General features: G+C 37.9%; 2 protein-coding genes across 2 annotated transcripts in view; one reads left to right on the forward strand and one right to left on the reverse strand.

Annotated features, from left to right (window-relative positions):
• The window catches only part of LOC131875011 (sugar transporter ERD6-like 4), a 40,274-nt gene extending 30,741 nt beyond the window's left edge, over positions 1 to 9,533 (reverse strand). Inside the window, exon 1 of the mRNA XM_059219011.1 lies at positions 9,474 to 9,533. Within this exon, the coding sequence (XP_059074994.1) occupies positions 9,474 to 9,533 (60 nt within the window). The remainder of the gene's footprint in view (positions 1 to 9,473) is intronic.
• Positions 9,518 to 15,285, forward strand: LOC131028093 (disease resistance protein TAO1). Its single transcript, XM_057958318.2, has 5 exons — positions 9,518 to 10,277; positions 10,439 to 11,513; positions 11,873 to 12,184; positions 12,293 to 14,002; positions 14,094 to 15,285. The coding sequence occupies exons 1-5, from the start codon at positions 9,628 to 9,630 to the stop codon at positions 14,457 to 14,459; spliced, it is 4,113 nt and encodes a 1,370-aa protein (XP_057814301.2). The 5' UTR covers positions 9,518 to 9,627; the 3' UTR covers positions 14,460 to 15,285.
• The last annotated feature ends 484 nt before the right edge of the window (positions 15,286 to 15,769 follow it).

Below are 15,769 nucleotides of genomic sequence, written 5' to 3' on the forward strand. Positions count from 1 at the left end.
TGATTTTATTCAACGGAGCATAACTTTCACTTGAAGAGTCAATTTTTTGACTTCTTATACTCATTGGAAAGATGATTCTGAGCACTACAATTTGGTTCCCTAGTTTTGTTATTTTGACATGTTTTTGCAACCTGGAAGCTAAATGTTCTCTGTTACACGGTTTTGGTCATAACTTTTGCATACAAAATTGGATGTTTGATTTCAAATAGGCGTTGGAGAGAATGTTCAGTCTACTACAATGTAGTGCTATTATTTTATCACTTTGATGAATATGGAAAGGTGTGTACTTGTTTTATCACTTGTAGATGCTTGAGATTCAGGGTGTGAGTAAGAGTGCATCCAGACGAGTCACGAGATGAAACCTTGAGGTAGTACATGTTTTTATGAGATATTTATGATGCTACAAATGATTATTATATTTGGTGCTCCTTGGTACAGGTTTACAAGTGTTTTGTAGAGTTGGACTTTGACGGTGATAGGTACACATGTTATCTTTAGTTTGAGGTCATGGTTGTACATGGTTTGAGACTTGGAGTTTCATGTGGGTGATAGTTGAGTGTAGGTATAGCGATGGTTATGATTATGGTGTCATGGGTATGTAGGTACATGTTTTGCGTTGGTAGGACATAGTCATGTTTGTGGTTGTATATAGTGAAAATGGATAACAACAATATTGAAAGACTAAATAGATTCAACCACAAAACCCTAGCTTAACAACAACAAAGATCCACCATAACATATGAAGATTACCTAAGACAATGCAAATCAAATGAAATCACAAAGATTATACCATCACATGTCCAATAGGGTTTGAATCTCCATTCTTCTTATCTCTATTGATCTTGCTTGATATATTTGCTCTCAAATTTTATGTGTGCACAAGAGCTCAACAAAGAACATAAATGTGGTTGCAAGTAGGCTTGATCGCATATGAAAGTTCAAAAGCGTAGTTGGGAAGTCAACTGATCAGTCAAGGTTTGATAATGAAGAAAGCATCTCCTTATATAGAAGACACTATAAGAAATGAAAGGATAAGATTGAGAGGTGTAAAAGATAAATGGTCGGCTATGATTAGAGGGTAGGTAGAGAAAATAAAAAAATAATGAGAGGGTAGGTAGTGTAGGAATTAAGAGATGAATGACATGTGTCATGGGTAGAAAAGGCTAATGAATTAATTAAATAAATAAAGATTTATTTAATTAATAGAGGAAGTGGAATCAATTAAATAAATAAGTATTTATTTAATTTAGAAAAAGGATAATTTAAATAAATAAATGTATTTATTTAAATGAGAAATAAGGCTAGAAGAGGATAAATGAATTAATTAAATAAATAAAGATTTATTTAATTAATAGAAGAATTAGGCTAAAATAATTAAATGAATAAAGATATTTATTTAATTAGATATGGACAATTTTAGGTGTCTACATTTTGCCCTTCTTTGAGACAATGCAGCTTGTCGTGTTGTTTCAAAGAAGATAAGATGACGTGATACAAAGTGGCCCCAAGATGGGAATGATATGCCCCCTCGAGACATTGGATGAAAATGTCTGAAAAGAACGCAGACAATCTCTCGATAAAAAAGAAAGGGCTAGAATGGACTGACAAGATAGGATAGAGTGACAGAGTCACGGGATAACGAAGACTGACTCGAGAAACGAGGGCTAGGGCTAGGGCTAGGGCTAGGGCAGTCTATAAAATAGACCACGAGGGGAATACACCCTCATTGTCATCCACACATCCAAGAGATCAGAGTGCAGAGAGAGAATAGAGCAGCAGCACTCAGCAGTGATGGCATTGGTTCACAGATTCGATCGCGTTCGTCGATTTCAGAGGCCAACAGATGCAGGAGAGTCAGTAAGTACCGCAAAACCTCTTTGTACTTTGTCACAATAAATGTTGTCATTAATGCATGTTAGGTAGCGCAATAAATGCATTCTATAATATGTCAAACAAGGTCAAAAAATGCTAAGGTGTGTCTATGCTGGTGCCAGGCACATCTAGGTTAGCCAAGCGCGTCTAGGTTTGTGTCAGGCACGTCTGTGCAGGAAAAGGTGTCTATGTCAAATGCGAGCGCGTCTGCATTGTTTAGGCATGTTTGTGTTATGTGGGCATGTCTGTGCAGAGAAGGCGTGTCTATGCAAAGCATAGGCACGTCTGTGTATTTTAGGCGTGTCTGTGCAGAGTAGGCACGTTTGTGCAATATGTAAGCGCATTTATGTCTTCAAGGTCGAATCGACAATTCTGTGATGAACATACGCTATCGATTGGATAAGCTGCTGAGAGGATACACTCAAGCAGGTCCTCTAAGGAAGGGTAGAATAGCAGATAAGGCTAGGATTGACAATTTTGTGATTGAACATACGTTGCCAACTAGGAAACTACTCAAGAGGATACACTCAAGCAGAGGCCCTAGGATAGGATAGATCGAGACACTTTGTGATGAACAATGAGTACCAAGACATAGTACTTTGTGATGAATAGGGAGTACTAAAAAGAGAAACACTTTGTGATGAATAGGGAGTGCAAAACACATAGTAATTTGTGATGAACATGGAGTACCACTAGGATAAACAACAACACTTTGTGATGAACAGTGAGTGTCACTATGATAGAGTATCATAAGCACTTTGTGATGAACAGTGAGTGTCACTAGGAAAGTTCACTTGAGTATGATCGTCTATCAATTCTTGTACAACCAGGACATGTTTTTGCAGTTGTTGCACCGCAAGGGAATGAAGAGAGATCAGAATATTGGTTGGCACGATGTGTATAGGGAAAACAAAAGCTAACACAACCAATGATAGATGATGATGGGTTCACATATCCTACAAGTTCAGTTGTTGTTGTGGGAACTTGGTTGTGAACATACATGATTAGAAAGAATGGCATACCTGCATTTGAAGACTATGAGAGACACAAAACCATTATAATGTATTCACACCTTATTATAGCTACAAATGTCAAGTTGTTGAAGCATCAAGAAAAACCGAAGACCAAAGAGCTATGGACAGTGACCACTGTTGATCATGAAGCAATACTGGATACTCTTAAACAAAGAGATGACCCTTCAGGCACACTTGAGTAGTAGGCCTTTAATGGTGCCTTATTTTTTTTATCATGCATTTCATTTTGAATAATGATCATTAAACCTTAATGATCAAGTTTGTTACGTGTATATTAAGGATGTCTTGAAAATGCAGGTCTATTGATGAACATTTTCTTTTGGCAACACGGATTTTGCATGCACGTAGCGGGTACACGATTAATCGGAAGGGACATATTTTTGCAACACGACTTATTATCATGCATTTGATGAGTTTTACAATTTTTGATGATATAATTATCGCAAAACCTTTATGCTCATGCAGGTCTTTATTGATGATATACAATAGTACATCACATTATGATTTTTGATGATATACAGGTTCATGCTAGATCATTCGTCGTTGACAAGACCCTCTCTTGGTGATGGTACATATTGTTTTGTGCATTATTGAGATAAAATTTTGTGCATAAACATTAAGTCAAGTGAATGTATTGCTATTTAGAAATAACCATATCTACCATCGTCTTCAACCATGCAGAGAAATGTAGTGAGAAGGGCTTTAATCAACATGCGTCTTTCTTCAAAGTTATGCTTGTATACTTTGCAGAGAAACTGGTAAGTTTTGTAATTATACAATCTTGTGCATCTTAGAAATGTTTGAAATGATCTATTTATAATTTTCCAAATTAATTTGTATTAAGTGTTATAATTTGTTTCTTGTAGCACATTCATTCCACATAAAAAGGTTACTTATTTTGGTCTTCATTTATATGCAGGCATTGTTGTATGTAAGCTTTTATCTTAGGCCATGAGGATGTCTGATGCAGATGAAGTGGGATGTTGTATTTGTATATGGATGTGAATTGATGTAACATTTTTATGATGATATACAATGTCCATGAGCAAATTGGTTTAGTTATATTGATGATATACAATGTATCTGTACATGAATACATTGGTGTAGTTGTATTGATAATGAAAAAACAATCATGTTTGCATATCCTTTCATGGATGTCACATGCAAGTGTAATGGTAATTATGTGTATACAATACATGGAAATATTGATAATCATTATGTGTTTATAGTGTAATGCTTGTTTATCTATATTTTTAGCACTTAGGGTGCTCAAGGGATGACATCGGTAGGGTATGACCCCGAATATTCAACCAAGTGGGGGGGTAAAATAGGAGCATGCATAGGGTAATAATGCCTAACTAGACATGTCGAAGCCAATGGTTCATCATCAGGACGAGATGAATGAGAAATCGGCCATGCGACAACATTCAATTGAGTGAGACTGGCGATTTTTTGCCAACAGAAAAATTGCTGCCCTAATAAAACCATAGGGCAACTTGAAAAACCAAGATAGGCTTTTGTAGGGACCCCTCTCATGGCCCCGTAGGTTCAAATGGATTGTTCACAGGTGCCATAGATTTTGAGTTAGGGCTCGTCAAAGTTTGACAATTTTGAGCACTTAGGGCACTCAAGGGACGACGCCGGTAGGGTATGACCCCGAGCATCGAATCGAGTGGGGGGGAAAAATAGGAGCATGCGTAGGGTAAAAATGCCTAACTGGACATGTCAGAGCTGATGGTTTGTCATTGCGATGAGCAGAATGAGAAATCAGCCACGCGACAACATTCGATTGAGTGAGACTGATGATTTTTTCACCAACAGAAAAATTGATGCCCTAATAAAATCGTAGGGAAACTTGAAAAACCGAGATAGGCTTTTGTAGGGACCCCTCTCATGGCCCCATAGATTCAAATGGATCATTCGTAGGTGCCACAAATTTCGAGTTAGGGCCCGTTAAAGTTTGACAATTTTGAGCACTTAGGGCGCTCAAGGGACGACATCGGTAGGGTATGACCTCGAGCGTCAGATCAAGTGGGGGGGAAAAATAGGAGCATGCGTAGGGTAATAATGCCTAACTAGACATGTCAGAGCTGACGGTTCGTCATCACGATGAGCAGAACGATAAATCGACCACTCGACAACATTCGATTGAGTGAGACTAACGATTTTTTTGCCAATAGAAAAATTGTTGCCCTAATAAAACTGTAGGGCAACTTGAAAAACTGAGATAGGCTTTTGTAGGGACCCCTCTTGTGGCCTCGTACGTTCAAACAGATCATTTGCAAGTGCCACGAATTTTGAGTTAGGGCCCGTCAAAGTTTGATAATTTTGAGCACTTAGGACACTCGAGGGACGATGTAGGTAGGGTATGACCCCGAGCGTTGGATCGAGTGGGGGGGAAAAATAGGAGCATGCATAGGGTAATAATCCCTAATTGGACATGTCAGAGCCGACGGTTCATCATCACAACGAGCAGAATGAGAAATCGACCACTCGACAACATTTGATTGAATGAGATTGACGATTTTTTCACCAACGAAAAAATTGCTGCCCTAATAAAGCCGTAGGGTAACTTGAAAAATAGAGATAGGCTTTTGTAGGGACCCCTCTCGTGGCCTCGTAGGTTCAAATGGATCATTCGCAGGTGCCACAAATTCTGAGTTAGGGCCTGTTAAAGTTTGACAATTTTGAGCACTTAGGGCGCTCAATGGACGACGTCGGTAGGGTATGACCCCGAGCGTCGGATTGAGTGGGGGGGAAAAATAGGAGCATGCGTAGGGTAATAATGCCTAACTAGACATGTCAGAGCTGACGGTTCATCATCGCGATGAGCAGAACGAGAAATCAGCGACGCGACAACATTCGATTGAGTGAGACTGACGATTTTTTCGCCAACAGAAAAATTGTTGCCCTAATAAAATCGTAGGGCAACTTGAAAAACTGAGATAGGATTTTGTAGGGACCCCTCTCGTGGCCCCGTAGGTTCAAACGGATCGTTCACAGGTGCCACAGATTCCGAGTTAGGGCCCGTCAATGTTTGACGATTTTGAGCACTTAGGGCACTCAAGGGACAACGCCGGTAGGGTAGGACCTCGAGCATCGGATTGAGTGGGGAGGCAAAATAGGAGCATGTGTAGGGTAATAATGCCTAGCTGGACATGTCGAAGCTGATGGTTCATCATCACGACGAATAGAACGAGAAATCGACCATGTGACAACATTCGATTGAGTGAGAGAAGGAAACTTGAAAAACTGAGATAGGCTTTTGTAGGGACCCCTCTCGTGGCCCCATAGGTTCAAATGAATCGTTCGCAGGTGCCACGGATTCCAAGTTAGGGCATGTCAACATTTGACAATTTTGAGCACTTAGGGCACTCAAGGGATGGTGTCGGTAGGGTATGACCCTGAGCGTCAGATCGAGTGGTGGGGAAAAATAGGAGCATGCGTAGGGTAATAATGCCTAACTGGACATGTCGGAGTGGACGGTTCGTCATCGTGATGAGCAGAACGAGAAATCGGCCACGCGACAACATTTGATTGAGTGAGACTGACGTTTTTTTGCCAACAGAAAAATTGCTGCCCTAATAAAACCGTAGGGCAACTTGAAAAACCGAGATAGGCTTTTGTAGGGACCCCTCTCATGGCATCGTAGGTTCAAACAGATCATTTGCAGGTGCCACATATTCCAAGTTAGGGCCTATCAATGTTTGACAATTTTGAGCACTTAGGGCACTCAAGGGACGACGCCAGTAGGGTATGACCCCAAGCATCGAATCGAGTGGGGGGGAAAAATAAGAGCATGTGTAGGGTAATAATGCCTAACTGGACATGTCAAAGCTGACAGTTCATTATCGCGACGAGCAGAACGAGAAATCGACCACGCGACAACATTCAATTGAGTGAGACTGACGATTTTTTCGCCAATAGAAAAATTGCTGCCCTAATAAAACCCCAAGCATTCGATCGAGGTGGGGGGCAAAATAGGACCATGCATAGGGTAATAATGAATTGTATCAAGTATTGTTCATTAAATGAATTGTATTGTATTGTTCATTAAATGAATTGTATTGTTCATTCATTGTATTGTTCATTGAATGAATTGTATTGTATTGTTGATTAAATGAATTGTATTGTTCATAAAATGTATTGTTCATTAAATAGCCATTATTAGCCATTGTTAATTATTGGAATGAAGATTAAAGAGTTCCATGATAACACCACGCACAAATGAGCAACAATTTATATGATCGAATATCAACTTCTGCATATATAAAAATGTCAAATGATTACAAATGTATGTCCATACACAAATATGGCATAAACGCCAACTGAAACAAAATGTATGTCTAAATACATGAATGTATGTCCATATACAAAATATACATGCCAACTAGACATGTAAGCATCCCAAAACTATCTATAACATCCTAAGTTGCTGATGGATCATCAAAATCGATCCTCTTTGCCGCATTGCTCAGCTCTGAAGGATCCTGCACAAGAAAAACAAACCACAATTAATATTAGTTATATTATATAATTCACATTCGAAAAGTTAACATAAAAATGAACTATAATTGAACTATTCATGTTTACCTCATCTCCACATTTTCTCTTCAGCTTTGCAGGACTCTTGATGTTCTTCTACACTATTATCTCCTTTTGCTCTTCTTCTCAAACTGTACAAGACAGAGAAAACAATATACATGCTGGAGAAAAACTTATGTGCAAAGCAATAAACTTCCACATTTCTACAAGGTGAAAGTCTTGTCCATAGACATTCCAATTGAACAGAAGCAATCCACAACCAATTTTGTAGCACTGGGCAGGAATTGCGTTGCCCTACAACCCTTGTGAGTGATGGGGGCAAGGAGAAGATCAGGCACTGAACACTTTTCAAAGGAGAAAAGTGCTCATAAAATAGAAATTGTGTCGATTCTCCACTTTAAACTCTCATCTAACCCATTAGGTTTTGTTCACTATTTAGGAATTGAAAAATTCCTTAGAATAATGTGCTCAGTGAGCAAGAAATCAAATGCCAAAATGAGCATCAGAAAAGACACACAGGCACATAAGACAAAAGAGTTTTATTTGCATATTGTAATTATCGAGGCAACGTGAGTGAATGTGGTAAGAAGAATTTAGAAACAATGAAAAATCTAAGGGAGATGCAGGGAAAGTACTGCACCAATAGCAAAGTGGTAAGACACCAAGCATATATGAAAGAAGAGATTTAAAAATTGAAAGGCAAGTATATAGAGAAAGTACCGCACCAATAGCAAAGTGGTGAGTAAGACACCAAGAAGATATAGAGATTATGGGTGCAACTAATGAAAGTGAAAGAGAAGGATTCAGGGGCAAATAGCTTTGTCCATAAGTCAGAAAAAGACATGATTAGAAGCTAAACCAGCACATAAAAGTTAGCACAAGAACAAAGAAAAGACTACAGGGCATGTGTATGAGTATGCAAGAAGAAGTGAAATTAGTTTGCAGATTTAAAAGAAAAGATTACAAAACAAAAGATTGGGGTGGCTTAGAGTTAAGTTGTTGTATTAATGTTTTGTGTAGTAATAGTTTATTTGGATTTGAATTGCCTCTATAAATAAGTGAAAATAATAGATTTCAAATGGAACAGAGGCATAGTAGAATTAAAATGGGGAGTGTATGATTTGGCTTTGAGATGATCAACTACATAAGCCTAAATAATTGGGCCTCTACAAAATGAGGATTATGAACCACTTGTTTTCGCTATTTTGGTGGGTAGGTGCGTTGGCATGTTGAACGGTTTTTTTTTTTAATCGTAGAGGAAAACCTAGAATTGTAGGAGGTTGTTGCATCATAAGTACCAAATATGGATTTAACACAATGTCTCCTAAAATTATTACAACGGGGAGGGGAGACATGAACGACTGAGTGAAGGCAGAGTATAAAACAATTATTATTTTATTGTTTACTAATGAAATTTAAATATTTGAATACAAAGCAATTCTGAAAGTCAATTTCTAGTTAGTTTAATTTCATATATTGTCTGAAGAGTACTCACTGTTGATATTTGTGTTTCCTTTAATCCGTCAAACCAGTGTGCTCCAAGTGGTGGATGAATATTTGTCGAGAAATACATTGTATATACAGATTGATGTATTTATAGAGTCTCCAAGCCACCAACACATTCTGAGGCGGCTATGCAGTACAATATCTTAGAAGAGATCAAACAAGATCAAATTTTAATTCAATAAGATATTGCAAATCAATTTTTTTACATGATATGCATTTATTTCTCCATTTACGGCTACAACTTGTTCACTAAATTAAATGAAACACGAAGCGAAAAGGGGAAGTTATTCACTAATGAATTTATGATAAATTTTGATATTGTTTTACCGCTGCAAGTTTTTCACATTGATTAGTAATTAGTAATTAGTAATTAATAAATCACTTTTCTAATTGAAAATGCATTCAATTTCCAACTTGTATGTACCAGCGTGTATTTTTGGGAAGTTTACCAAAGCAGAGTCTAATTTTGCGGCGTGAGACAGATTTTGGAATGAAACCTCACGCTAATTAAAATACAAGTCTATTCTCGTTGCCCGAGTTTCGCGCCGCCCACATGAAAGTCAATTTTGGCGTCATTCAGAGTCCGATATTTTTGCGTAAACTTGACGCTACTGAAAATGTCTGAGAAATTTGTTATTTTCAAACAGATAACAGAAGATTACATGTGTTTATGGTAGTTGTGTGTATCCCGCTGCTGATTCAATCCCTGACTCCCGTTAAATCTCCAAGACAGCTTTTTTATTTCATCTATCTTAGTTCCGTTCAGTTCAATTTAATGGAAATGGCATCCTCTTCCGTAGCCAGGCAAAATCAATCTCAATTAGAAAACATTTTTGATGAGCTTGCACCTTATTCAGCACCTAAATCTACAGAGCCTTGGGACGTTTTTATTAATCACTGTGGACGTGATGTGAAACACACATTGGCCACCACCATCTACCATAAACTTCATTCCATTGGACTGCATGTATTTCTAGATCTGGAAGCCCTTGAGGCTGGTGATTCTATTCCAGCAGAAATACAACACGCTATAGCTAGTGCTACCCTTCAAATTGCCATTTTTTCTCCGACGTATGCCCAATCCCCATGGTGTTTGGCTGAGCTATCTTCCATGCTCAAAACTGGTGCAACAATTATTCCCATTTTCTATCATATTGAGCCCTCTGATCTCAGATGGATTGAGTCAGGAAAAGGAAAATATGCTGATGCATTTTCAGAGCATGAAAAGAAGGGCAGATACACACCAGAAAAGCTTAATGTGTGGAGAAGGGCACTCCGTGACAGTTCATTCATATCAGGGTACACCATCAATAATAACAAGTATGTATTAATTTTCATTTTTCTCTTTTTCATGATGAATAATTGAATATGATCTTAAACATGGATTGAAACATGTATTACTTTTATTTCATTTTTGAAATACTATTTAAGCAGTATAGTGTGTCCTGTTTTAATTTTTGTTTTCGTTTGAAAATGTTTAGGGATGAGGCCACAGTTTTGAAGAATATTGTGAATTGTACATTTCAAATCATGAAAAAAGTTCCATTATGGGTAGCCGAACATCCACTTGGATTGGATGAGCTGATACAAGGCTTCGAATCAGTTGCAGGAGAAGAGAAAGTAAAAATCATGGGGATCGCAGGCATAGGAGGTAGTGGTAAAACCACATTGGCCAAAGAGCTGTTCAACAGGAACTTTTCCTCTTTTGAGAGATGCAGTTTCGTTTTCGATGTGCGAGATGCAGCATCCAGAAATGCTCTGTCTGACAAGCAGAAAAAGCTTCTGGCTGATCTTGGTGTCCATGATTTGCCATTCGACAGTGTAGACGAAGGCAAGATCATTCTTGCAAATCGTCTGAGCTCTCATCGAGCGCTCATAGTGTTAGATGACGTTGATCACATCGACCAACTAAATGCTCTGTTACCCAATAAAGACAACCTTGGATCCCAAAGTATGGTTATTGTAACAACCCGGGAATTGGGTGTCCTTAAATCATGGGGTATCTCCAGCATTTATAAAATGCCAGGACTTAGCATGCCACATGCTGGTCAGTTGTTCTGCTGGCATACTTTCTTGCAGCCCTTTCCACCTCCTGGATTTGAAGTTCTGGTCCAGAAATTCTTAAAGGCGTGCAATAGCTTGCCTTTGTCACTGAAGGTATTGGGGGCACAGTTATATGGGAAAAAGTCTAGAGATTACTGGAAATCCCAATTAAATAAGATCTTAAGAATATTGCCTGGCGAAATCAAAGAAAGGCTGCAAGTTAGCTACGATGCACTCGATGAAGAAGAGAGAGAGATGTTCTTGGATGTAGCTTGTTTTCTCATTGGAGAAAAGAAAAGCAAGGCTGTAGCAGTGTGGGATGGATCGGGTTGGAGTGGCCTGCATGGTATAGAAACACTCCTGAATAAGTGTCTTGTGGAGCTGTTCGATGGGGACAAAAGAATAAGGATGCATGATCACCTTAGGGATATAGGAAGAGAGATTGCAAGCAGACACTCACCATATCGGGTATGGTTTACAGAGCAGATTGTTAACATGAAGAAACATTCCATGGTGAGATTAGTATTGGCAGCCTATTCTGTGTTTTTGGTAGATGCAAATAATCAGATAAATAGAGGGCTGATCAATTACCTTACCTTAGGTATATTTCTGGATTTGATTATGTGAACAATTTTCATCATCAATGTTGCAGATAGAAAATTGTTCACATTATGAAATCCAGAAGTATACCAGAGGAGTTTATCATGGACTATAAAAATTTCATGTTGTTAATAGAGGGCTGATTTCTTATATTGCTTGTTTTCGTTAACCACTGATAAGTGATAACATTAAAAACAAGTTTGTGTTTCTGTCTGCCTCTGTTTTGAGGGAATTTGATTAAAACACTCTGTATGTCTGATTATTTTATTCAGAAAATAAAGTTGCTTCGAGGGATACAACCTGCGGATTCTTTTGTGGCATTCAAAGAGTACAGACTTCAGTTCATGGGAATATCAAGAAGATCATCTAAACGCCTTAGATTCTCCAATGGATTGCAAATTCTTTCTGTCAAAGGAAATGAGTTTACAGAAGAATTTGCACCATTATCAGAAGATCTTGTGTGGCTTCGCTGGGAAGGTTTTCCCTTAAGGAGTCTCCCATCATGGCTTACATTAAAAAATTTAAGTGTTTTAGAGCTTCATAAAGCTGATGAGTTGGAAGAACTGTGGAAGGACAATGTAGAAGTAAGTATTTTGCTTTCGTGGTTCAATAAAATTGCTTCAAAACTTATTATAGGTAAGGCTTTTCTGAATTGAATTGAGTCAATTGACTATAATAATGGTTGCCTGTAGCCTCCTTTGCAATTGAGAGAGCTTATTTTACTGGGTTGCCAAAAATTGCAATGGCTTCCAAGCTCAATAAGAAGTCTTCAGTATCTGAAAAGGCTTGTCGTTTACTTTCATGGTAGCAGTTTGCCAGAAGAGCTCTGTGACCTCCAATCACTGGAGTATGTGCGATTATATTCTCCAGTGCTATCATCGCTACCTACTGCTTTTGGCAATTTAATAAGTTTGAAGAAAATAGAACTGCGGAATTGTGAGCAGTTGAATATTTTGCCTGATTCTTTCAATCAGCTGATACACCTGAAAGATCTAAATATGATAAGTTGTCAAATGCTATCTTCACTACCTATTGATTTTGGCAATTTAATAAGCTTGTGGAATGTAGATTTGTGGTATTGCAAACAGCTGAGCACATTGCCTGATTCTTTCAGTCAGCTGATACACCTACAAGTTTTAAATTTAACAGGTTGTGAAATGCTCTGTTCACTACCTGTTGGTTTTGGCAATTTAACAAGCTTGCGGAATGTAAGTCTGGGGAACTGCAAAAAGTTGAGCACCTTGCCTGATTCTTTTAGTCAACTGATATACCTGGAATTTCTAAATTTATCAGGTTGTGAAATGCTATCTTCATTACCTGTTAGCTTTGGCAATCTAATAAGATTGCAGAGTATAAATATTGGCTCTTGCATCCAGTTGAACACATTGCCAGATTCTCTCAAGCAGCTAACAAACCTGATGTCTTTAAATTTGTCAAATTGTAAAATGCTTTTTTCACTACCTACTGGTTTTGGCAATTTAATTTGCTTGCAGAATATAAATCTGAAATCTTGCATCCAGTTGAGAACATTACCAGATTCTTTCAAACAGTTGATAAACCTAGAAGATCTAAATTTGTCAGGCTGTGCAAAGCTTGAATTGAGATCAGATATCATGGAAAACATCAGGAAGCTCAAGGTTTTGAACCTTAGTGATTGCAAGGAATTGGAAGATTTACCTCATCAAATCATATATCAGGAGTCATTGACTAAATTATATCTACAAGGTTGTATCAAGTTAAGAGCTGTACCGACAAACATCAGCAAACTGAGCAAGTTAGATTTGCTAACAATTGAGACTCTGGTATGGAAAAGCTTTCAAACTTCTCTTGTAAACTCATCCTCTTTGAAGAGCATTGAAATTTTAAGTTCCAGAAGTAAAATTGATTCTAATGCCAGGGCTGCTTCCTCACTTAAAACGCTAAAGGAACCTGACATCGAAGACTGCAAACAATTCTCCACGATATCAATTTCCAATGAGACTTTTCCCATCCTTGAAACATTCGTGGTTAGGATGAATCACTACTTCGTGGAGATAGAGACGCTGCCAGTGTCGCTCAAAATTCTAGAAATATACTCTTGCAATTTGCTGAAGAACATCACGTGTATTAAAGATCTGGTAAACCTTGAGGTTCTGACAATATGCGATTGTCTGCACATAGAAGAACTTTCAAGCTTTGCTGATTTGGTTTCACTAAAAGAATTTAGAATAAGAAATTGCCCCAAAATTGAGAAAATGGAAGGTTTGGAGCACTCAAAGTCATTGAAGGTACTGATCGTGCAAACCTGCTGGAAGGTGCCAGGTATACAGAGTTTAGAGAAAGTGGAACGATTGGAAGAACTGGAGCTCAAATGTGACACCATATCAGCTCTGAAACCTTGTATTCAGTCTATACAGGTGAAGGTATCAAAAACTTTTACAGGTTCAGAGTTTTTCCCTTTATGTTAATGTTCATGTTTATAACTGAATGTTTTGTGAACAATACGATTTGTAGGGTTGTCCAAGGAAGATCTGGATACAAGGCAGAGTGATCCGGCTGGTGAAGCCAATTGTAAACTCTTTGGAATTTCCTGATCTTGCGGTTAGGGAGGTGGAGGAGCTACCTGATGTAGACAAGATTCTAGATGAGTGTGATTTCAATGCTCTTTTGTGCTATGCTGAGGAGATTGATGAGGAGAGAAAAGTGGTACATATATATGTGGTAAATACATGTCCATATGACTATCAAAAGAACTTAGCCAAAAGTTTCTTCCGCATAATTGAAGGAAACTTGCAAGGAAAGAAAGCAATGCTAGTGATGGGCAAAGAAGGAAGAGTTGTGGAGGCCTTTTACCAATTATTGGAATTCCTGGAAGGGTAGGCTTATTTTACATACTCTTAGTCTTGTCTGTTCAGGTGGCACATGTGAGGTCCCCTTAATCCATTCCTTTTGCCAATGCCTGTTTCTACTCACCTAAGTCATCTCGCTAACCATTACATTCACCAGTTAGCCGCCTAGCTCCCACGCATACATCAAACCAAACTCAAACTCACTGTTCCAGTTCCTGCCCAGATTACATTTGTCAGGGTACTCCCAGCCTGTGCCAAAATGGGAACTTTGAAATAGGGTATAGATATCCATATAAGCATAAAGCATACAAGAATTTTGTCAGATGTTGTAGTTGGAAATCCTCTGGTAGACATGTATGCAAAGTGTGGAAGTGTAGACAAGGCATCAGAAAGATATCATCTCATAAAATGCCATGATTGCAGAATATACACAAAATGGATTTGTTTTAAAGGCTTTAGAAAGTTTCAAGCAAATGCAATTGGCAGGATTAGAGGAAGACTCTGCAACATTTACCAGCATCCTCCCTGCTTGTGCCAAAATGGGAGCTTTAGAACAAGGTATGACATCCATCAAAGGATAAAGGACAGGAATTTTGTCAGATGTTGTAGTTGCAACTGCCCTAGAAGACATCTATGCAAAATGTGGAAGCATAGAAAAGGCACATGAACTGTTTGACAGAATGCCTCAGAGATGTCATCTCATGGAATGCCATGAATGTAGGATATCCAAAATGTGGAAGCATGGATCAGACACGTGAACTGTTTAACAAAATGCTTCAAAGAAATGTGTGTGCATGTTTTAAAAAGGCTTTAGAAACTTTCAAGCAAATGCAATTGGCAGGTGTAAAGCTAGACTCTGCAAACTTTGTCAGCATCCATATAGTGTGTGCCAAATTATCATATAAATTTACATATTGAAACTAGAATGTGTAATTAAATGGTTAATTTAACATAGGCAAAAGATAATACAATTAATCAAAACAAAAGAATTATATAAAATGACAAAGGTAATTTTGAGTCATACACTTAAATAAAATTACATATTGAATCTAGAAAGTGTAATTATATGGTTGATCTAACATAGACAAAAGATAGTACAATTAGTCCAAACAAAAGAACCATACAAAATTAGCCTATCTTTTTATTTACTTAAAATGTTCCTCAACGTTTGTTTTTTAGATTTACTCCATCTCCTCCAACTTTTTATTTTATACATATGTAATAATAACAATTCATTTAAATGCCCATAGTATCATAAAATAAGTCTTTGACAAATATCTCAATAGCGTATATATGTAGCTATCTCCATTGCAATCTGTGCGTCTAATTTTTAGAAGCAAA

This window comes from Cryptomeria japonica, chromosome 4, assembly GCF_030272615.1.
Source record: "Cryptomeria japonica chromosome 4, Sugi_1.0, whole genome shotgun sequence".
Classification (NCBI taxonomy): Eukaryota; Viridiplantae; Streptophyta; class Pinopsida; order Cupressales; family Cupressaceae; genus Cryptomeria; species Cryptomeria japonica.

Coding starts and splice junctions, on each gene's coding strand:
- LOC131028093 (XM_057958318.2), top strand. CDS start 9,628: ATGGTAGTTGTGTGTATCCCGCTGCTGATTCAATCCCTGACTCCCGTT. Junction 10,278..10,438: donor TACACCATCAATAATAACAA/GTATGTATTAAT, acceptor GAAAATGTTTAG/GGATGAGGCCACAGTTTTGA. Junction 11,514..11,872: donor ACATGAAGAAACATTCCATG/GTGAGATTAGTA, acceptor TATTTTATTCAG/AAAATAAAGTTGCTTCGAGG.